The 24,657-nt window shown below is 33.5% G+C and overlaps 1 protein-coding gene and 2 long non-coding RNA genes across 4 annotated transcripts in view; 2 read left to right on the forward strand and 1 right to left on the reverse strand.

Annotated features, from left to right (window-relative positions):
• Positions 1-24,657, forward strand: part of LOC149743360 (E3 ubiquitin-protein ligase MIB1-like) — a 39,777-nt gene that overhangs the window by 3,573 nt on the left and 11,547 nt on the right. The window contains exons 6-18 of the mRNA XM_089875918.1: positions 191-324; positions 977-1,053; positions 1,514-1,610; positions 1,949-2,038; positions 3,167-3,233; positions 3,607-3,672; positions 6,081-6,214; positions 6,677-6,784; positions 7,261-7,339; positions 8,105-8,223; positions 8,845-8,996; positions 21,276-21,408; positions 21,858-21,944. Of these exons, the coding sequence (XP_089732044.1) occupies positions 191-324; positions 977-1,053; positions 1,514-1,610; positions 1,949-2,038; positions 3,167-3,233; positions 3,607-3,672; positions 6,081-6,214; positions 6,677-6,784; positions 7,261-7,339; positions 8,105-8,223; positions 8,845-8,996; positions 21,276-21,408; positions 21,858-21,944 (1,343 nt within the window). The remainder of the gene's footprint in view (positions 1-190; positions 325-976; positions 1,054-1,513; positions 1,611-1,948; positions 2,039-3,166; positions 3,234-3,606; positions 3,673-6,080; positions 6,215-6,676; positions 6,785-7,260; positions 7,340-8,104; positions 8,224-8,844; positions 8,997-21,275; positions 21,409-21,857; positions 21,945-24,657) is intronic.
• LOC149743361 (uncharacterized) lies at positions 3,683-5,005 on the forward strand. Its single transcript, XR_016384864.1, has 2 exons — positions 3,683-4,423; positions 4,684-5,005. It is a non-coding gene; the product is annotated as an uncharacterized LOC149743361 (long non-coding RNA).
• LOC149743362 (uncharacterized) lies at positions 4,602-5,247 on the reverse strand. Of its 2 annotated transcripts, none has more exons than XR_016384861.1 (3): positions 5,108-5,247; positions 4,954-5,029; positions 4,602-4,735 (listed from the first exon to the last, which is right to left on the reverse strand). It is a non-coding gene; the product is annotated as an uncharacterized LOC149743362 (long non-coding RNA). The 2 variants fall into 2 exon arrangements; XR_016384860.1 differs by having other exon boundaries at positions 4,948-5,029.

The raw sequence follows: 24,657 nt of genomic DNA on the forward strand, positions 1-24,657 counted from the left end.
ATTTTACCCATGTTTCCCTGCTCCTTGCTTTTGTAAACTTTTTCTACCTTCGTTAACGTGACCACGGGGTAACATGCCAATCCCGGTCTAGGTCCTAGGACCCATGGCATGCCACGCTGCGGGGCCTCACCCACGTACAATTCTGTGACCGAAAAGACAAAATTAACTCATTTATTCAATCAAAATGTAGGTCAGTTGAATGGCCAGCCATCATTACCAGTGACTGAGTTCCAGTTAAACGATCAAGTCAACATCGACCTTTACCTTGAAATTGTTCAATCCCTTCAGCACGGACATGGTGGATGGACAGAAGGAATGTTTGAGGTAAATAATTGATGAATATTGACTGTTGAATTTATTGTACTTGGCCCGTTATGGTTAGTGTTGTTCTTCGTTATGCTAGCATTGAAGCCATTTGTTTAGACAGAAGGAATATTTTGAATTAAATAATAAACAATTATTGTATATAGGTACAGCCCTGTATTGTTACCGTTAGTAAAAACGAATGCAGCTTGCTTTATCCTCCCGTGGATGGAAAAAGACAGTTGTTATAACGATTGTTTTGTTTCATAATTGTGCCCTTGCATAGCCCTGTTTACGTTAGCATTGAAGCTATTTTCATTACAATTGCCACTATCACTATTCAATGCCACATGGTATATTATGCAATGAGGGTGCTATTGCTTCTATTATAGTTTACCATGGTTAAGTGTTATGTATAGGTGTCTTTCCATTAACATTCCTTTTGCAGTGTCAACAATCAACATGGTTATTGTAGTATGACAAATTTATTCATAATAATTGATGAATGAATATTTATTTTTGCTGGCAGTAGTGCAGCCAGAGAAAAACAAAGGAAAACGTTTTTTTTTTTTTTTCTAAATACGATTGTCACAGCACATAACTAAGTCTAAACCCCCTGGCTGGGTCACTGCTTACCCGTATAAAATATTTTACCTGAGACAATTAATTACAGACATTAGGAACCACTGGCACAGTCTGTGGAATAGATGAGGATCATGACATTGTTGTGTCGTATTCAAGTGGGAATAGGTAAGAAGAGGATGGATAGTTAATTTGTGCATTGGTGCTTTATCCTCATGTGGTGGGAAAATTACAGTCGTTATAACACAGATGTTTTGTTTCATTAACACAGTGTCCACTTGATTGTTTCCTCTGCATGGACAATTTACTAATTTAGACAACCAACTGGGACCACTGGGATGTGACAATTTTAAGTCGTTTAGTGTCTTACCCAAGGACATACTAGTCTCACAATGGTAGCAGCGACAAGCCTTGAACCAATACCCTCTAAATTAGAGGCCACAGAACCAGCGTAAAGTAAACATACCATGATTGACGTACGTGAAGCAGGCTTGGTTCTGGGGGAAATCGGTCCTAAATCCTAGATCCTGTGTAGGACCTTACTTTACCCATGTACAATATAATAAAATAAACTTAAATAATTATGCAGATATATGCTACCAGTGCATTGACATCTACACTTTTTTAGATGGACTTTCAACCCTGCAGTTCTTACCAAAGTAACAGGCGCTGATGCTACAGTAGTGGGCAGCAGTGGTAACTCACCAAGTGAACCTAAATTCGAGGTAAAATTTTTAGTAAAATCTAGTTAAAACAAAGCTAACACTCAAGATTTTTGGACTTGTGAAACCTCAAACCTTATTATTGATGCGGCCAATGCTATATACTTGTCTCTGAAAACGACATTCATTATAACACGGGTGTTCTGTTGTGCCTGCTTATGAGTTACTATGTATTTTACTTTGTGGGTAAACATTTTTTGGGAGATTTTTTTTTTTGGCTGATAATTTGGACAACCCATTAGTAACCATACACACATACAATGAAAATGGCGTAGGTCACTGACTGTTAACACATTATCACCTAATATATTCCAAACATTACTTTATACTTTACTTAATAGGTTGGAGACCTGGTTCAAATATCATCTCATGTTGAACATGTTAAAACATTACAAAGGGGGCATGGAGAATGGTCAGAGTCCATGCTAGCAGTAAGTCTTTATTTATTTCTTACTTTATTAAACTTATTAAAGTACACATATTAATATATCTATGTTTAAGCCTTTGTTTTTAAAGCTTCCTTTTAACAAATTTTATATATTGTTTCTACCCTATTCAGAATCCATAAAACCTATACCAATGAATGCATAACCATTTGCCCTACAAACATTATGTGACAGTTAAAGAATTACGTTTATGTTTTATGCCAGTCAGAGTGGTGGTGCTAACTGCTAAGATTAAAAGACTAAATGACTTTATTTTGACTTTTTGGTCACAGAATTGTATGTTTGAGGTCTAATAGTGTGGCACACCATGGGTCCTAGGATTTGCATGTTACCCCTTAGGTCACAGTAACGAAAAATTAAAGCAGTAAGGCTTTATTTATATATTCCTTTTTTTGCATTTACTGAAATACACATGTAAGTTTAGTTTATCTAAGGCTTTGTTTTTGAAGACTACTTTTAACTTATATTTTAATTTTACCCAATTCCTAGTCCTACCCATAAATAGGCTGTTTCTTTATAATTATTCCTGCATTGTACCCATTTATAATCTTTTCCCATCTATATGGAACTGGAAGGGTGGAAAGATATGACACTTTTTCAACTTATTTTCTCCTCCCATTTGGTAGTAAACAAAGAAAACGCAGAGAATTATAAAACCATATCCTCCCATTGACCGTTGTTAATTGTTTAAAACACGATCAGGATATTTGGATACTGTGTGCTAAATCTGCTAAAGGTCTTCCCCACCCACCTATATATAACCAGTGGTGCAGCCGAAAAAAAAATAAGGGGAGGGTTTTAATCAAAAACTTTTCAAAAACATTTTTTTAAAATTTTTTTAAAACAATTTTTTTGGGGGGTTCAAAAGGGGGGGGGTCACGACCCCCGAAACCCCCCTGGCTGCACCACTGCATATAACTATGCCTACCCATTTATAACCTACTACTACCCTGCTGTCCATATATATAACCTTTTTCTACCTACAGAAAATTCTTTCAGCTCCTATATATATGTCTGCCCACAAATAACTTTTTCCACCAATCTATAACCTTTACCCACAGGTATAACTGTTTTAGCTATTTATAACCAAGTATTCCCACCCATACCTTGCAGGCAGTTGGTAAAGTTGGTCGTGTACAACAAGTATATCGGGACAGCGATGTCAAAGTTGATGTTTCAGGTAAGAAATTCAGAACTAAAGTCTTCCTATTTGGATGATTATTGCCTCCAACCAAGAGGTAATGGGTACAAGGCTCGTTGTTGCTACCATTGTGGGCATATGTGGTCTTGGGCAAGACACAGACACTTAAAGGCAATTGGTCCAACCCAATGGTCACTAATAGGTTGTCAAATTATTGGCCACACATAAAAAAATACCGAAAAAATAACCACCCACAAAGTAGCTTACTTGGTAACTGGAAAGCTGGCACGAGGTGTAGGAAACAAAACAATCTAACGACTGTCTTTTTCTACACATTCATTCAGTTATTTTTTAGTTTGGTATAATAAATAAAAAGTTAGTATTTGTTTTAATTGGTTCTTGTTCTTTAAAGGCACATCATGGATATTTAACCCTTTACTACTAAGCAAGATTGACCAAGGACAAGCAAGGTCTGGAGGTTAGTTACCTGATTTAGTTTTCTAAGCTAAAAAAAGTCATTCATATCACATAGTTTATGGGTTCAAGGCTCATTGCTGCTACCATTGTGGCTGTATGTGTCCTTGGGCAATTGCCCCAACCCAGTGGTATTAATTTTCTAAATTGCCATCGACACATTAAAGAGTCTGGACCACGCTCATACAAGTTGGTTTTAATTGAAAATTTACACTTAATAAATACTATCTGTGGTATTTTTTTGTGAAAAAAATATTTAGTTTGGCCAAAAAAACGTTTTAAAAAGTGCCAAAAAATTCGCCTATTGTTGCGTCACTCGCGGGCACTATGACGAAAACTACGTCACGATCTTTTCTAATCGATCAGCTGATTTAGGCTTTGCTGTTTGCAGCAAAACAGAGTGTACCGTCGACATAGCATTTTCTGTTACTTTTAAATTAAGAAATATACGTAGGTAATGCCGTGGCCTGATTTTAGTTTAAAATTAATATTTTTTAAAATTGTTTGTAAGTGTATTACAGTATTACGCTATTTAAATTTGTCAGTTAACAATAATGTAAAAGTGTCAGTGTGTGATGTATAGTCAGATAGAAGTATTTCATCTGATGAAGTGACATAAGCGAAGATCCTAGTCCACTAGCAATAGGTATTGAGCCTTTCCAGTTTGAACCTGTACTTCCCGCAAGTGTTGGGGAAGTAGACAGGCCAAGACCATGGAAAATAAGTGAAGCTGAGCAAATCAACAACACAATTTGGTGGGTTGACCAAGAATAGCATTTATTAAAAAAATGTGACATTTAATAAGTCTGTTGGTTAAAGTGTTGCACTGTCTTTTTTCCTGAATTGGTTGAAATTTGTGTAAACAGATATGTGTTGGACATATAATATTCTTGACTGAGACCGGAGCATGGAATACAAATTTAGTGAAATCAATTTACTCTAGTCTAGTATTTATTGTTGGCCTTCATACCAAAAAGTTGGTCAATCACATGTTTATGGCATTTATTTTGTTTAGATAGTATCGCCACACAGCTGATCAGAACTTTGTTCGATAGGTACGGGAATGACTGGAAAAGGAAAACAGAAAGGTTCAACATTATAGTGACAGTTCAACATTATAGTGACAAAGAATTTTTCATCATTCAGTTTTGAATGGTCTTGTTTCATACAAAATGTGATTCATGCAAGAGTTATGTTGTTTTAAATTAAGTACATTTAACATTACAGGAAATACATATTTAAGTATTGGATTATTTTCATTGTTTTGAAAAAAGAATACTTGTACCAGATGGTGGATCTGTTCTTCTGCGCTCTCCAAATACATGCTGCTTACTTGATCTGAACAAGTTTCCTTGCATATCCTAATTAGAACATATCGATATCATAGTAAAGCGATCTGAAGTAAAATGTGCACTACAAATATGAGATGACCAGCATACCAATGTAATGTTGCTTGCTTTTTTTCTAAGCCCCACTCTTCCTTTTGAAAATGAAAACACACACATATCTATATTATATACACTTATCGCTTTACAGTCATTCTTGTCTTGCTATTTTAAACACAGCACCTATCAGGCATGATTACTCGGCTTATGGTAAACTCCTATATGGTAACTTTAAATACAGATATAAATATAGTCTATGCCATATAGGGAAGAAACAAAAAGAATTTAAAATCTGAACCCTAGAAAGTCACGAAAACTAATTCTCCACTAAGCTTGGTAGGCTATTTTGTTTGGTTGTACACTGATCCCTAGGAAATAGCTTCCAATAAGTTGCTGAAGCCATAGGTATTGTTAATACCTTAAAAAACGTTTTGATTTGCTTATCTATCAAAATTGCACCAATAAACGATAAACCGCTGATAGGCCGGGTTTTCCCCATAAACAAAATATTGCATTGTGACGTCACAGTGCCCGCGAGTGACGTGTTTTACAACTTTGAAATTTGATTTTTTAAACGTTCATAACTTTTAAATTAAAGCGAATTTTCACAAACTGGCTGTGAATTTAGCATCAGTAGACATAAAACTTTATTCTTATGCAAAAAACTGCGCAACCATGAGAACCGTGGGCCGGACTCTTTAATAAAAGTATAGAATTAATAATCACCCACAAAGTTACTTACTTGGAAACTCATAAGCGGGCATGAGGTGTATGAAACAGAACACCTGTGTTATAAGACTTCCCGCCACACGATAATAGCTATGTAACATAATTTGTTCTTTCTGCTGGCGAAGATCCAGTTAATGAACGAGGACCTGTGTATTTTGTGTAATTAAGACAGCTATTGATATACTTGTATGCCCTATGACGTTATAATTTGGTTCACGACTTGAACTTATTGTCAGCTGTTAACCAAATACGTTCGATTTGCATTTGTTTATTTCAGAATTGTATTCATTTATTTCAGAAAACTTGTCTTTGCTGCTGAAAAAGTTGTTTGAGTCTCAAGTTTCGGGCGACATCAATGAAGAATTAGTGAAAGCCGCAGGTTCTGGCGACGTACAGAAGTGTGAGGAGATCCTGCAACGACCGGATGCGAGCGTGAGTGTTATGTTGTTATTGTTGTTAGGCGTTTGTTTTTGATTGCCAAATTTTTTCTTTGATTTTGATTGCTGCATGCTTCAATAACTAAGATCCTAGAGTGAGTTTTTACTATTTATTTTGCACTGATAATTTGTTTGTAACAGCTCTATTCTATATGGGTGAGGTCCCTCAGTCAAATTTGAACTGTGAATATAGTAGGGTGCGGGAAGATGGGACACAGTTTCATTTTTCGTTCCATTTGGTAGTAAACAAAAAACAATCAAATAATTATCCTAACGATTCTCATAGACTGTTTGATCAGAATATTTGGATATTATGGGCTAAAGGTGTCCCATATTTCCCCACAGTACTATATAACTTATTTATCCTTAGACCTGCTAACCAATTTTGTGTGCCAACCATATTTATATTTAGACATGCTAACCATATTTTTCCTTTTATAAAAAAATCCTTTTTTAGGTTAACGGCCAATTTGCGGGTCACACAGCAATGCAAGCTGCTTGTTTAAACGGACATCTTGACGTGGTGTCGTGTTTGATACAACATGATGCTGACCTTGAAATTGAGGTGAGAAAGTTATATTAAGTTCTTTATGGGTGAGGTCAGTGGCTCACCCAGAACCGTGGGGGTCAGTACCGCACCCAGGCAAAAATAAGGGGGTGGTCTAATCTAAAAAAATATTAAGAGGGAAAGTTTTAATTTACAAAAAAAAATATATATATGTATATTTATTTAAACCAGGGGTTGTGACCCTCGAACAGCTGGCCCTGTCACTAGGTAAAGTGCTTGAGGGCATGCGATTTAGGTCAGGTTTTGGGTAATGTTCAGTTTGCACTAAATACAACAAAATAACCGTTTAAATGACCACAGAGGAAATACAAATAAAAACTATAGCTTGTTTTAACAACTGTTGCTGTTGATTCCCTTCTCTTCGTTTTTTTACATAACATGGATTTCACTATCGTTTTGGTAGAGATGAATAAAAATTGAGTTTTATTTGTAATTTATGTTAATATTTTAAATTTATTTTAATATTTCTACAGGACAAAGATGGAAACCGAGCTATTCATCATTCAGCATTTGTAGATGAAGCTGGAGTAGTGGAACTACTTGTTCGTGAAGGTAATGTCTCTATATTAGCATAATTGGTGACATAGTGGACAGCACCTTATAACCCAGAGGTACTGGGTTCGATGCTCATCGCTGTAGGATGTTTTCTGGCCCTTCAGGATAATACAATTATACCCTTTTTGCATGGTAAAAAGTTAATGCGAATAACGATCCGCATTAACTCGTCATATGATAACTCGCTTACCGCGTTATTTTGCATGGTCATTGGTTTATGCGCGTATCAACAGTGAGTTAGCCTATTTTAGCGCAATATTGCTAAATCTAGTTTATAAAATAGGTTTTGATGCTTTATGGTGCTATTACGAAATAAAAACTGTAAAAATAATATCCGTAAAGGTATTTCTCTTAAAAGTGAAACGGTAGTACCACAATACTTTTCTTTACTCGCATAATGCGAGTAACAACCAACCTTCTACAGCAGATGACACGCTTATGACGTTATGCGTGTTAACTTTGTTTTAGTGAGTAAATATGCGAGTACTTACGCGCATAAAAGTGACCATGCAAAAAGGGTATTAGTGGAATTTTTACAATAGTATATCTGGCGCCGTGGATATGGCACCTGCTTATGACACGGAGGTACTGGGTTCAATGCTCATCGCTGCTGTATGTGTTCTTGGGCAAAACATTTTACAGCAATTGCTTCAACCCAGTGGTCACTGATGGGTTGTCTAAATTATCATCCACTCAAAAAACTACCATTCACAAAATACCAGCACAGTTTTTACTCCTATATATTAATAAACGATCATGCAGGATGTGATGCAAATGCCCGTAATAAACGACGCCAGACAGCCTTGCATATTGCTGTAAATCGTGGCCACGTATGGGTGGTGCAGACTCTGCTTGAGCTTGGCTGTCATGCTAGTTTACAGGTGAACATTTTGTTTCCATAAACTTTATTTTTTTAAAAATATTTTATAATAAAAATAGCAAGGTCATAGTCTTTTTGATTAACTTTTGTATCAAACTTTTTAACAGGTATAATAAATTTATTATTAGTAACTTTTATAATAGGTGTTTATGGTTCATATTTATTAAACAATTATAAAACTGTATTCTTACGCCTCCCATAGACCGTTGTTAATTGTTTAAAACAAGATTACGATATTTAGATATTATGTGGTAAAGGTGGCCCGTTTTCCCCACACTACTATATATATATGTTAGAATTTTTGTGCTGTATGAAACTGACTTTTAAAAATTGTTTTTACTAATGTTATCAGATTAGACAGCACAAAAATTCTAACATATATATATAGTAGTGTGGGGAAAACGGGACACTTAGCAAATAATATCCAACTATCCCAATCGTGTTTTAAACAATTAACAATGGTCTATGGGAGTCGTGAGAATATGGTTTAATAATTCTTATAAAAAATTATATAAATATATATTAATAATATATGCTATATTTTTTGTTTTTAAAAGTTATATGTATATATAAACGTTATATTTTTTTGCAATCTAAAATTGCTTATACTAATGTGATCCAGGATGCAGAAGGTGACACTCCCCTTCATGATGCCATATTAAAGAAGAGGGATGACATGTTAACTTTCTTGTTGGATGCTCATGCTGATGTCACCGTTACCAACAACAACGGGTTCAACGTATTACATCACGCTTCTCTACGTGGAAACCCAAGGTAAATGGTGTTTCTATGTATATAAAAGTAAATGGTGTTTTTATGAATACCTTCGCTTACATACTAAGGTGAGGGGTAACATTAGTTTAGAATATGTTTGGGGGTAATTATTTTTTATATAAAGTTTTTTATTTATATATGGGATAAAAGAAAAACTTCAGGGTAAAATATGTGTATTTATGGTGGCAGTAACATTATTTATTTATATATATAAAAAAATTATATAGATAGAATAAAAAAAAAACAGTAGTTTAGAAATTGTGTATTTATGGTGCAGGTAAAATTAGTTTCGAATATTTTTATTCAGGCAGGAATGTATTTAGTGGGTTATAGATATAGGTAGCCTCAAGCCTTTTGTTTGTGAATAGTAAACCATAAAGTAAACATGGTTTACTTTACTGTACATCTGGTTTTCATTCGCGCGAGAAGAAAAGTTTTAAAATAGAGAAAAAAAGGTTTAAAACGCTCCCGCCACATTGCGAATTCTCGGATACGCCCTTGTCATCAACCTTTTATAGCTTTAAAGTTGAACATTTAATCTGGGTAAGGAGAATATTGTTGCGCAGTATGTGTGCACATTGGCCACGAAACTTTGCAAATCTAAACATAACTTGGCATGACGAGATATCTGTGTAGATTATATGTTATGACATCAACAGTAAAACTTGCTTCTGTGCAAAACCCGCTTTCGCGTCTGGGTATATCGTTCCTTAGTAAATAACTAAACGTTTTCTTAAAATAGTATATTTTACACACGCAAATAAATGCATTTCCTGGTTTTATAACTCAAATGACTTGTTTGTTACTAAAATATACATGAAGTTGTTTTTGACTTATTTTGTCATACAGTTTATAATACAAAGTGTGTCTGTGCCACCCTGGGGTTTATATTTCAGTATGTGAGTAATCCAAACTTGGTCGCATGTTACAATTCTATATTAAGTACATTGCTAACTAGAGGTTGAGGCCATTACTTATCTTCTTTCCAATCTTTTCCACTTCTGCTGAGTAATGTTATCTGTTCGCTGTTAAAAATATTCAGTTATGTTAAGTGTGCAGACGTCATTAATGTAGTCTGCTCATGATCACCAATTGTCTTTTGTGACAGAACTTCTATCGTCTGTCAGTGTGTCTGATTGGTTTAGAATTGTGCAACTTATTTATTCTTGTGTGATTGGGCAACAAACGTCACCATTTAGTTAAAACGCTCCAAACTTTACATTTTGAGATTCAATCATGTTTTGCATTTTTTTCTGTACGAGATTTATTTTTTTAAATGTTTGTATAAAACAGAATATCAGTGTGTGTCTGATTGGTAGGGAATCTTGTAACTTATTTGTCTTTGTGTGAGCAGCATATCTTTATTGCTAAACACCATGCCATATATAGTAGGGTGGTGGAAGACGGGACACCTTTAGCACATAATATCCAAATATCCTGACCATGTTTTAAACAAAAGAAGTCGTGAGGATACGGTTTTATAGTCGTGAGGATACGGTTTTATAATTCTTTGAATGTTCTTTGTTTACTACCAAATGGGATGAGAAAATAGAATGTCTCGTTTCCCTCATCTACTGTACACAGTACTAGTCATGTTTACGGCGCTTATTTTTGTATAAAACTGGTGTATGAAAAAAAGTTTCTAACTTCATTTTAAAACAAAATGTCGGGCAGTGTTAAACGCGAGATTGAACAAGATTAAACCATGAATTATAATAATCCATCAAAAGTAAATAAAATTTGAGTTCTGCAAGCGCCACCTATAATTACAGCGCAAATATTTATATATTTATTGCAATTTTTTTTATTTTTAAAAGCAGTGAATTGTTTAGACCTGTAGCGGCTTATCTATCGCATTAGTGACATTCATAAATGGTCTGAAACAAAATGGAGAATTATAATCCTGATGTCTAACATAATGTATTGCCTGCTATTAGTGTGTTTACTTAGCTCTTGAATGTTGAATATATTTTTTAATTATGCTATTTGAATGTAGCACATGTAAAAGGTGTTTTTTGTTTCATTATTTTGCTTTAACCAGTTTTGAAAAGGTTTAAATATGATTGCTTTCACAAAGTGCTATCAGTGTGGTTATTTATCTGTTGAATATTTTTTTTAATATGGTGTGTTAACCTGTTTAAGTTTTTTTGTAATTTTTGTTCTATTATTTTGCCTTAACCAGTTTTGGAAAGGTTTAAATATCCATGTTCACAAGTCTCAGTGGAATTGTAAAGTCACTGGTGCTAATTTAGCGGTGTAGATCTATTTTTGGAACCATCACCTGCGCTCCATTTTTGGATTGAGGCTGCTGTATGGTTGCTGCCAGTTGTGCTGCGATACATATGATCAGTTGCTATTTAGATCTCTAATTATCTAATGCTTATTACTGAGCTATTAATAGATAAGGTGGTATGTCTATCATGTTGTGCTAGAAAGAGGTACTTATGCAAATTCTATTTTTTTCTTTACGTATAAACTTTAAACCAAATGTAACTTCACTACATTGGTGTTAAATGTTTTTTCTTTACTGCAAATTTTTATTACATTTGTTTAAATAGGTTATTATTTATTTGCAATATTTTAACTAACAAAAATAACATTTACACTAAAAAATTACACAACATGAAGCAATCTTGCCAGTTTCATCTTTTTGACCATCTAAAAAAAATAGATTCATTATTTATCCTTGCTGGATGCAATTCTTTGTGTGAAGAAATTTTAATTTCTATTTACAAATTATAAATTTCAACTTAGCTTTTTTGTAGCTTGAAAATGCGGCTTTGGTTTTCTTTTGGTGTCTTCTGTCCAACTATCCTTTTTTTTTAAACTTAAATTCAAAATATCCTACTCAGTTCATTTTCCTAACTTTTCCTGGGGATAGAAAAGAAAGAAAATGAGAAATTTTTAATAGACAAGGGATTTTTAACAAAGTATTTAAAAGGAAAAGCAGAGAAAGGAAATAAAGTTGAGCAAAGTTATTTGGGTTGAAGGGGAAACAAAGAGCAGATAGAGGGGTTAGTGGCAAGAATTATAAGTTAATATAAAATAAATATTGGTCAGTGTATATTTGTTAAGGTGGTAGTAAAGTTATAATTATCTGTGTATTTTATATGAAGGGTATATATGGTCAAATTTGAATAAAATTGTTAGTACAGAAATCCGGCTTATAACTTTAAATTAAATAAAAGAAAGTAATATATATATATGGTACAGCCGCATAGTTTTCACAAAAGTAATATAAGTTATATTAAAATGTATTATAAAAATAAAAACTAGTATATCTTAAATTTTTTTCATGGAAAAGTAGATATCTGTTCTCTTCAAAGTAGCCTATGCAATAAGTTAAGACGCATTTAAAGTTTAAAGACTTTGTAGAAAAAGAGAAAAAATATGGATTAATTTGTTTATATTTTAAAGTAAAAATAGAAAATTAAAAGAAGAAAGTCTTTTAGGGGTTATTTTAGCACTGAAGAAGGAAAACAGTTAAAAGGAAAGGTTGCTTGAAAGGAAAGAAAACAGATAAAAAGAAAGGAATTAGTATTAGAGAAAAAAAAAGGAGTAAGGAAAAGAGAAAATATGTAAAAAAAGAAAGGAGAGATAATGAAAAATATGTGATAATGATTAAAAAAACTTAAATAAATAACAAAAGAGAAGAGAAACTGAATAAGACTAGAAAAAGAAAGAGAAAGAAATGAAAGGGAAAAGCAAAAGAGTTTGTAGTGAAAAGTAGCAGTTTTAACATTTTTTTAAGAAGGTTGGGAAAAAGATTACATGATAGGAAATAATTTTGTATGAAATATAGGAATAGAGAAATGTGAAAAAGATGTAATTGAGTAAAGGAACAAAGAAGGTGAAAGTTATTAGAAAGATAACAGAATGAGAATAAAGCAAAGGAAAGAGGAGTAAACAGATTTCTAGTAAGGTAAAAAAATGATAAGATTTGTTTTAAATGATAAGATTTTTTTTTAAATGATAAGATTTTTTTGGAAAAATGGTAAGATTAAAAAAAAAATAATCAGATTTTTTTTTTTAAATAATTTTTTTTTTAAATGGTAAGATTTAGAAAAAAATGGTAAGATTTTTTTTTTAAATAATATGATTTTTTTAAAAAAATGATTAGGTTTTTTTTAAAAAAAATGATTAGGTTTTTTTTTAAAAAAAAAGATTGTTAAAAAAAAGGAAAGATTTAAAAAAAAATAGTAAGATTTTTTTTAATGATAAGATGTTTTTAAAAAAATGATAAGATTTTTTTAAAAAAAATAATAAGATTCTTTTTTAAAAGTGATAAGATTTAAAAAAAATAATGATAAGATTTTTGATAACACATTATTAAATGACAGAGGAAAGGAAAGAAATTATGTTCAGAATGTAAAATAGAGGATGGAAGATAAGAAGTAAGCAAAAGTTTTTTTTATAAAAAAAATGGAGGATTTTGTAATTATGAAAGTAGAAGACTAAAAAAGAGTAAAACTTGGTAAAGTTAGAGAAAAAAAGAGAAAATAAAAAGAAGAGAAAAGAGAAAAAGATGAAAGCAAGCAGCAAGCTGAGAAACAACAAGCGGAAAGTTTTTGGGAAATAATTTTAGGAAGTGTAAAAAACAAAAAAGGAAAAAAGAAAGGTGTAGAATTTTTAGTTAAAAAAAGTAGGGGAGGAAAAGGGGAAGAGAATTAAGAAAAGTTTTTTAGAAAAGTAAAGAAAGTTTTTTAGAAAAAAAGGAAGAAAAAAGCAAGTTTTTTTTAGAAAAGTTAAAGGAATAAACAAAAGTTTTTTAAAGAAAGTTAAAGATAAAGAAAAAGGGAAATATACCTTAAGGGTTAAAAATTTTACTAACAGTAAAGACTAAGAACGAAGAGGAAAATTGGGAGTAGAGTAAGAGGTGTAGCTGTTTTAGACAGAGTATATGGGTTAGCTGAAAGGAGGTATTGAGTGAAAGTAAAAGAACAAAGTAATAAATAGAGAAAAATAGAATGTTTTTTTTTTAAGTGTGAAATGAGATGAAAGAAAGATTTAAGAGTAATAAAAGAGTTTTAGTGGTGAAGAAAAGTAAGAGAAGTAGAAAAGCCATTTTATCAAGATTAAAAAACAAGCAAAAAGTAAAGTTATTAAAAGTAGAACCATAGGGAGTGGTAGCAGAAAAGGATAGAGAAGTGTTAAGCAAAAGAGAAAGATAGAAAGCTGTTATATTGTAAAGTAAGAAAAGGGTTGAGAGGAATAAAAGAAGAAATTTAGAGGAAAAGAAAGGTTTTTAAGTAGAATAGTTAGGGTAAAGTTTTTTAAGTGAAAGTTTTAATTTAAAATGAAATAATTTAAAGAAAGTAATAGAAAAAAGAATTTTTTAGGATAGTTAAAGAATAAAGATTTTTATAAAAACAGTATTTAAAAAAAGAAAGTACTTTAGAAGGGTAAAGTAAAGAAAGCTTTTTAGAGAAAGTTAAAGAAAGTTTTTAGAGAAAATAATAGAATTAAGGAAGTTTTAAACAAAAGTTTTCTAGAGAAAGTAAAGAGCAAATAAAGTAATGGAATAAAGAAAGTTTTTTTTACAGAAAAATAGAAAGGTTAAAAGTAAAGCAAGAAAGTTTTTAGAGAGAGTAGAAAAGTAAACGTTTTTAGATAAAGTTGTAGAGTGTATTTATCATTAAGTTGAAAAGGTGAAGGAGAAGAGGACAAAGAGAGTAGGTTTTATCAAATAGAAAAGGAAGTATAGAGAAGGCAGAAGTTAATTAGAAGAGAGAAGTTTTCAGGAAAAGACGAAATAGAAAGTAAGAAGATAGGATTTTTGAGGATAAATTAGGGAAAGAAAGGGAATTTGGTAAAGATTTTAAAGAAAGTGATCATTAAATTAAAAAGGTAAAGGAGAAGAAGAATAGACAAAGAGAGTAAGTTTTATCAAATAGAAAAAAAAGTGTAGAGAAAGCAAGAAAGTTAATTGGAAAAGAGGAGATTTTAGGAAGAAAAGAAATAAGAAGTAAGAAAATAAAGTTTTTCAAGATAAATTAGAGGAAGAAAAGGAATTTGGTAAAGATAATAAAAAGGGATCATTAAATTTAAAAGGTAAAGGAGAAAAAAAATAGACAGAGGAAGTAGGATTTATCAAGTAGAAAAGGAAGTGTATAGTAGGCAGAATTTAATTGGAAAAGAGGAGATTTTAGGAAAGGAAAAAGTAGGAAGTAAGAAGATGAGATTTTTAAAGATAAGATAGGGGAAGCAAAGGAATTTGGTAAAGATTTTAAAGAAAGTCTATTAAAAAGTGGGAAAGAAGAAAAACAGAAAAGTAGTTTAATGTTTTTTGGAAAAGTAAGAAAGTGTTAAAAGAATAAAGATAAGAAAGTGGAAAAGTAGGAACAGATTAAAGTGCTGGGATAAGTCAATAGAAGACTTAAGAAAGAGGAAGATAAAAGAAAACAGAAAGTAATTTTAGAAATAGAAAAGAGGAAGATGTAATTTGGGAATAAATTAACAAAGTTTTGGTAAAGATTTTAGAGCAAAATTATTAAAAATTATATTAAAGTGGGAAAAATGTATTAATTAAAATAATGTTTTAATGTTTTTTTTTGGAAAAAAAATGTAATACTTTTATAAAGATAGTGATAAAGGAGGAAGCAACTTTAAATAGAAGACATAAGAAGAAGCTAAAAATAACCTAAAGTGTCCTAAAAGAGTCAATTAACAGTAAATATTTAATTGTAGAATGCTAAATGTATGGATTAAAAGGGAAAATCTATATGAAAAATTTAGTATAGGAGGGAAATGGAAACATGTAACAATTTAACATTATTAATGTTTTGAAATGCATACAAAGCAATAAAAAATATTTTTATAGATTTTACAGCTATATTTTAAAAGTTTATTAAAAGTAAATACAAGCAGATTGCCAGACACTAAGGTGTTAACATCTTAAACACTAAAAAAATGAAGATAAAAATTAAACTTCCTTATATAGGTCTGCTGAAAATGAAAATACCATTAAACACTTTTACTTATCTAAAAAATATATATGATATATAAAAAAAATATGTAGATTTTACTAAAAATGAAAAATAACTAGGTCTGACTACTGAGAATGTGCATAAAAAATAAAAATATGCAGATTTTTCTTAAAATGAAATAAAACTATTTCCGACTACTGAGCGTTTTCAAAAACTGAAACAAAGCAATGTGTGTGCGTGGTAGCAGCAGCTGGTTGAAGGGGACCAAACCATGGACTAAAACCGAAAGGTTTGATTCCACTTTACCAACGACCGACACCCGCAATGTTTTCTAATATAAAACCTGTATATAACTGTATAAAACTTGTATATACGGTTTAAAACGTGTATATACGTTATAAAACGTGTATATACGTTATAAAACGTGTATATACGGTATAAAACGTGTATATACTGTATAAAACCTATATATCTCTTATAAATTTCTCTTGTTGAAAATTCGCCGCCTGCCACGCATACTTCTTTACATTCCATATAAGTTGCCGGAACTGCAATTGAAATGTCAGCCACGGTATTCTTAGTCTATGAAGATGTAAAGAAGTAGGTGAGACAGACTCGAAATAACTTTTCAGAGCACCACCTTCCCTCGCACTGTACCGAAACTAACGAACTAATTAAATACGAATTCTGCATACAACCTTACTTCGCATTCCTGATCAGTGAACAGGCTACTCCTGCTTATCCCATTGGGAACTACTGTCGGTTCCATTCTTTAACAGCTGCTAGCGCCCTGTTATAACTCCATATGCGCAGAAACTCAGCTGTTTTGCTTTAGACGAAGTATTTTACGATCTAGAGCGATTTCTAAAGTCAGGAATTTTCTTATCTCTGCACGCCTGGAAAGAACCGCCCGTTTTCACCACACACACCAACCAGGCGATTTTTCTTAACCAGGAATTCTGCCTCACAATTCTTACGCCAGACTAATCTGCGGAATCTCTATCGTGGATTAAATGGGCGCTGTGACGAAGAACATCGTCCATTTAGTGGTGCAGCCAACGAAACTTATTGCATAGGGCAGTTTTCCGCCCTAGGCTAGTGACGCAGCAGTGTTTTTAAGCGTGAACCGCTCCGTAACTTAAAACACAACCTCAACTTTAACATTACCTTAATTTTTATTAGTTTATTTCTAACCGTAACCTACTATAACGCTGGACGTAGTTATACTGAAGACAGTACACTGCAAAGATAGAACCGAGAATGATGTCTCTTGGAATACCACGACGGCTTATATAGCGCTCTGGTCAGCGGCTGCGTTTTTCGCCGCTTCGTCCTTTAGCACCTTTAAGAACGTCGTCACTTAGCTGTATTCAACGTTTGTGAGATTCAGCTGCTATTACGCAACTGCATTCCCCGCCCCCTCTGCGAGTGTTGCCGCAGAGCTGGAAATTATTTCACGCCGAATTGTAACGACTGCGATAAAGTGTTAACTTGAATTTTGACTCCAAATAGGTGTTGACTGAAATTTTTCCTTAGGTTTTACATTGTGCTAACGGACCAGGTTATTTTCCCGACTGTTCCCTTTAAAAGCGTTGACTGTTCGATTTTCCACTGGGAAATACCATATATTTCGTGTTGTCGATTTTACTGAGTAAAACTCGTTTTACATCTTGCCATAATACGGTCTGCACCACACGGTACCAGTCGTCCGTATCACCCATCACATTGAACAGTCACTATGCACGCCCGTCCAACTGGTTCCTGACTCATGCACCACGAACGCTGTTATTGTTTCTCGGTAGTGGCATGCAAAGATAAAGCCAAAAAAGTATCCGTAAATTTTGTCAATGACCAATGACCTATAGAATTCGTCCCATAGAACCATTTTGTTTATTTATGTTTGGGTCTGGGTTTCGCTTTAAATTTTGGCGCCGCCTATCAATCACCGCGCACCGTTGCCTAGTAAGGGTGAACCCGCAGTAGAGACGAGGGATCTTAGCAAACGTGCATCACTGCAGGTTGTCACAACCTCATACGGCTTTGACGCTCTCTGCATGTGGCGCTCAGCTGTTGCTTGCCGTTCTATATCGAGACGTGACTCGGAATGCCTACCATTAACAAGACGCTGAGATTAGCTTATCGGCGAGGACGGTGCTTAGGCGAAAGTGAATCACTGATTATTGATACAACTCAAACAATATAACTCTGGTCAACCAAAACTTGTAAATGATTCACGCTGACATTCAAACCGAATTCTACAATCTTTCAAATGTAAACACCACATAACAAGTTTTGACCTTTTGCGGTTTAGGCAGTTTCTCCATTATATTTAGGCGTTACTAATAATCCAAACGAACATTGGTTTTCGCATATGTTTATAATTAAAAACCCCTTCAACCCATGCCTTTATAAATTAAAGCGGTTTAATTATTTATTTGTTTTGACAGTTTTGTGGCTGAAGAAATTTCTCCGTTATAGAATCAAAACTTTAACAGTTTAACTGAATCGTTTATATTTATAACGACTTGTCTGTTACGCGTGTTTTCTGTGTTGAGTGGTGGGTTCATTTTACATCTGATGCCCAAGCCATTAACAAAATCATCGAAAAGCCGGTGCCTTAAACCAGCGCATGTTTAGGCCACTTGGTCACACATAGTGTATGGGTATGCCCACAGATTTAATACAGAGTGTATATAGTGGGGTGGGGGAAGATTGAACACCTTTTTATTCTATTATTTTCTCCCTTTTTTCGTACCAAACAAAGAACATTCAAAGAATTATAAAAATGTACTTTTACGACTCCAATAGACCGTTGTTAATTGCTTAAAACACGATCAGGATATTTGGATACCACATGTTAAAAGTCTCCTGTCTTACCCCACCCTATTATATAATTAATTATGGTATTCGAACCCACGCCATCAAAAACACTGGCGCATAAAACCAGCGCCGTAGACCACTCAGCAGCAACACAACTCCTCGATTCTGAATGCCAATCATTTAAAAGTATGTTGCGACGACCCAGTACTATCCGGTCACCTCTTAAGCTTATCTGCGCCGGTTAATTGTATATCACAGTTATCCTCTGCCCTAAGCATCCGCGCCGTGGGAACTGGACATTACATTTAAGTACTGCATAAAGTACTGTGTGTCTTTATCAAAAAGTTGTGATCGGTTGACAAATAGTTATCTTTTTCACGTTTTCCGTTCCCTGGTTATCGGCTAAACATTAATTGCTTTCTATGGGCGTAACGTTTAATCGCCTATGCTGACATCGTGATATGTCACCCTAAATTTTGAAACATGGCTGGTATCGTAGTGTCATATGCTTACTAGTGATGCTAAACTTAAAATGTAAAGGGTTTTTCAGAAGTACTCGGGGCCGGTAGTCCAGATTTTTAAGGTTAAAACAACTTCAATATTTGCATTAACTTTGAACGTTAATCATTTCTGACGTCGCCTACTGTAATAAGGGTGGTAAAATCGTAGTTAATATCGAGGGTACCTGCTTTTGAAACAGAGCCAAAGCCATTATATAGTAAGGTGGGGGAAGATGGGACACCTTTAACTCTACTTTCTCGTCCGATTTAGTAGTAAACAAAGAATATTCAGGGAAATAAAAAACCGTATCCTCACGACTCTCATAGACCGTTGGTAATTGTTTAAACCACGATCAGGATATTTGGATGTTACGTGCTCAAGGTGTCCCATCTTACCCTACACTACTATATGTTTCAGGGCTCAAGTTTCCCCTTAAAATAACGTTTACTTGCTTGTAGGTGCCTATAATAACAAATAGAGCCAAAGTATATTGTATTCGCCCCATTAACCAACGAGGTGTCCTATGTTTACGACAATTCGTGTAACTATATTTAAACAATTTTCCCCGGATTTTACAAAACAATTCGTCGCATACGTTGCTTTCTAAATTCGGGCAAAAATCCGGTTTTGTCCAACGCTTCCGAAAAACCGCTGCAAAAATATGCAATATATTAACTTTCTCATTTGCAAAGTAAACACACGACGGTACGTCTTACGCACCGAAACCGCATTGACCTTTTCATTGTTTATTGGTTGCATTGAAAAATTCGTAACATGCAAGCGCAGTCAAAGAACGATTGTAGAATTTTAATCTATTTGCGTTGTATCTCGCTGCCATGCGAGCGGCGCATGCAACTACGGCGTCTGCCCGCAGGCCTAAGTCGTCGCCCACGCTTCACAATTACAAGAATTTAAGGTAGCGGCAGTGGTCATACACTGGTTCACGCAAGGCCTAGTTACACACATACACAGTAACCTCGCCGTTGCACGAGCCTGTGCGTTTATATAATGCCGCAGGATTTAATCGTCTTTCCATATTTAACGTTACTAGTTCCCACTTTTTTTGCAATATTGACGAAAATATTTGTTTCCAAGCCAAGATTTTTACTGGACTATGGGTTAAAATATTTTGTCTCGTGTATCTCGCATCTTTGTTTAATGTGCGTGCGCAGTAGCAGAATCCCCTTTAATGCGTATTAGCTGCTTGCCCACGTTTCAACCTTTGGCATTAAACAAAGGACTGGTAATTTTGCTAAAGTTAAATATGAGTATATATCGAGGGCAAAAACGCATTTCTAATTTTAGCGTAACCGAGAATTGTTTATGGTGTACATAACCTATGCAGACAATTAGACAAATACTATATTTTTAAAACTGTTTTTTTGCAATAATCTTTATTTTCATGCATAAACGTTGCTTTTACCTTGCCGCTCTAAGCGAAAAAGATATTTCATATAACTTAATTTCTTATTCGTTGGATTTGATTTTGTATGTTACGGGTTTCGTAGCGGTTAATTTGTTACGAGAATCGTTTAACGATATATCATATAAGAATCGAGCACTATTTTAGAGCTAGGCTTACCATTTTACCACAATTTTCACAATTAACATTTTAATAATTTGGTGCTACGAAAATGTAACAGCAGACTCTGTTATTAGTTAGAGATATAGTAGGTTGGGGGAAGACGGGACACCTTTTCATTCTATTTTCTCGTTCCAATCGGTAGTAAGCCAAGAACATTCAAAGAATTATAAAACCGTATCCTCACGACTCCCATAGACCGTTGTTAATTGTTCAAAGCACAATCAGGATGTTTAAATATTATGTGATAAAGGTGTCCCGTCTTCCCCCACTCTACTGTATATATTTCGCCTAAATGGCATCATCAATCTTTTTAAAAATATTTAATGTTGTTTTTTTTTACTAATCACGCATCGTTGAACTATATAAGCACCAGATCAGGGTTAATTCACGGAATTTATTGAAACCAGTAACAACATGTTAAGTTTAAATACAACTTCTATTTTACAGCGCGATGTGCATATTGTTGAACAAGCTCACACGGCCTTGGATTGTTGACGAAAAGAAGGACGACGGTTACACTGCCCTTCATCTTGCTGCACTTAATAATCACCTGGAAGTCGCGGAATTACTTGTGAAGTTGGTAAGAAAAGTTCAATACAGTAGGGTGGGGGAGACGGGACACTTTATGCCATAATATCTAAATATCCTGGTAGTGTTTTAAACAATTCACAACGGTCTATAGAAGTCGTGAGGATACGGTTTTATAATTCTTTGAATGTTCTTTGTTTGATACCGAATGAGACGAGAAAATAGAATGTAAAGGTGTCCCAAATTTATTACTAAATTACAACCAATTAATATTAATTTTAACTGTATGCCTACCAGCCTACATTGCCACGCGAATCTTTATTTATTATTTTTTTACAAAACACAAGTACGAAATATCACACAAAATATCAATACGAAATAATAATTGTACACAACGATTGCTTCATTCAATAGCTAAATAATTCAGTCAATACTTAATGTATATATATATATATATATATATATATAAATATATATATATACTACACATCTTACTTACAGGGCCACGCGAATCTGGATATTCAGAACGTGAACCAGCAAACACCACTCCACCTAGCGGTAGAGAGACAACACACACAAATAGTGCGGGTAAGTGGGGAGTTATTTTTTTTGGTATTTAAAAAAATATTTTTCGGTGTTTTAAATATATTGTTTTCCGAGTCGTTATTATTTTGAATGTACTTTCTTTTAATAAAAGATATGGGAGGCTATTACTATATATATATATATTACCATATACACTTTTTATTTATATTTGCACTGCAACGTCAACAAATCCAAAAGTTACCGATTACTGTGCTACTAACGGGTTTCTGACGGCAGTTTACTTGACTCGCAAGCGTTAGAATCATTAATTATTAATTAATTGGACGATTTTTTACACTATGGTTTATAAGACATACCAAGCTTAATCATTAATTACGCATTGTGGGTTATAATATGGTTTATAATTTCCGTCTAAACTAATCGCGTCTAATTTTAATTTTTTAGGTGCTTGAATAAAATTTTGTCGGTAGATTTTGACCGCAAACCTTCTTTAATAAGGAAAGCACGCGATTTTAGTCGTCCGACCAAATGTGAAAATTGCATAATAAAATTTTGAGTCAGTACGCCATTTGTGGTGACTGCATGCAGCTACGTTTTTTTACAAAAGTAAAAAGACGAGAGAAGTTACGATAAGACGACAGTCGTTTAAACCCGCATATGGATGAAACAAAAGTACAAAACTTATTTGAAAAATATTTTTGTCATTGTATTATTCTCAAACGTAAAAATTCTGTAACTAAATTTTAGTCGGACAACTAAAAATACATTGTAACGTTAGGCCTATAGCGACACCCGACTTACTAACTTTAATTGGTAGACGAGAATGGTCAGAATACCACTCAAAACACAAGTTTGGGTAGTAGTAACATTAAAATATAGTTTGAATTTCGAACGATCTTCTGTGGTTGATTGTATATACACAACAACTATTGTTTTGTGGTCGAGTAATTTGTACGCCATTTGTGGCTACTCAAAGTGTAACTATTGTAAGATTTAGTTATTATGTGTTCAGCTAATAATATTGTTGTTAACTCCTACTTCATGCAACTACATTTTTTAAAAACGGCAATCGTTATAACACGCCTAAGGTGGCTGTACACACTACCCGGAATTCGTCCGTTTTGTCCGTTTTGTCCGTTTTGTCCGTTTTGTCTGGATTTCGCTGCCGCGGAAATGGGGTTGCATGCGACTTCGCAAGCGAATTCGTATGCCGGAGACTGTGTACAGTCACCTTTATGGATAAAATAAAGTACAAAACTTATTCGAGCAATATTTTGTCATTGTATCATTCTCGCTTTATCCAACATGTATTTGCCCTGTTGCGTACAATATGTCCTGACTTGTACTTTATAAGTTCTCGGTAATTATTATTTTCCATTAGTGACCACTTGATTGGAGCAATTATCGTTAAGTGTTTTGCACAAGCATACACGCCATCTATGATAACGGTATCGAAATTGGCCGCGTATCTTTCTATACCGAAATATATGTGCCCTAATTACTTTATTTGTATCTTCGATTACGGTAGCGAAGATTTAGAAATATTTAAAACAAAAAGACCGAATATAGCGACAAAACAACAGTTGTTAAAACACGCTTACAGTTAAAAACATATTGACATTTTACGAAAAATCGTAATAAATTTTTAAAATAAAACAACCATGGGGTATGGTATATGCTTTGCTAAGGGTATCCATCTTACCCACAGTACAACATGTCGTGCAAATGCTAGTATTACAAATACATCATTTCAATATAAGATACTTGTACAAAGCAGATGTACTCCAGTGGTTTATGGATTTCCAATCACGTCTTCTAACCGTGAAATTATTCGAACTGCGTTAAAATCAATACTTGTTCGCTTAGACGTACAAGAAAAACTGGACCGTTTCCCAGGAGTATTAAAATCCGACAGTTTTTAAATAAAACCTAGAATGGCAGAATTCAAAAGAAAAAAAAAAGTTTTAAAAATCCAAAATAAATTACAAAAGTTGAATAAAAAACGTTGAATCAAATGAATAAGCGTTGTAACGAAAAGTTATTTGTACTTTTATTTCTTTTAAATCGTGTATCACATAAAAAATCGTGTAGAATGAAATATTTGTATTTATTTTCTTTAATATAGTAGGGTGGGGGAAGATGGGACACCTTTAACACGTGATATCCAAATGTCTTGAACGGGTTTTAAACATTTTACAACGGCCTTTAGGAGTCCTGGAAATACGGTTTTATATTTCTTTAAATGTTCTTTGTTTACTATCAAATGCGACGAGAAAATAAAATGAAAAGGTGTCCCATCTTCCCCCACCCTACTATACAGTAAGAAATTACAGACTAATTAAAATGTTTAAAACAGGAAAACTTTCAAGTCATTTTTATTTCTTCTAAATCGTGTATAACTTAAAATATTATATTTTTTATCTATTTCCTCTTATACAGTAACGAATATAAAATTAAATCGAAATAATTACCAAAAAACAAGTTTTCAATCATTTTTATTTCTTGTAATCCTGTATAGCATAAACTAAATCATGTAGAACAGTATATTTCTTATGTATTTTCTCCAATACAGCAGTCGGGATTTACAAATTAATTGAAAAAATAAACACAAGACAGTTAAAAGCAAAACCACAGTCGTGGGAACATGATACTTGGTGAAACTACTCGAGTAAAAGCGTCAAATAAAAGCGTGGGAGTAAACCTACAGTCTACATCTACACCATTAGCACATTCATATTTTAAACCATGTTGTGCT

Source organism: Ciona robusta, chromosome 1 (assembly GCF_009617815.1).
Source record: "Ciona robusta chromosome 1, ASM961781v2".
NCBI lineage: Eukaryota > Metazoa > Chordata > Ascidiacea > Phlebobranchia > Cionidae > Ciona > Ciona robusta.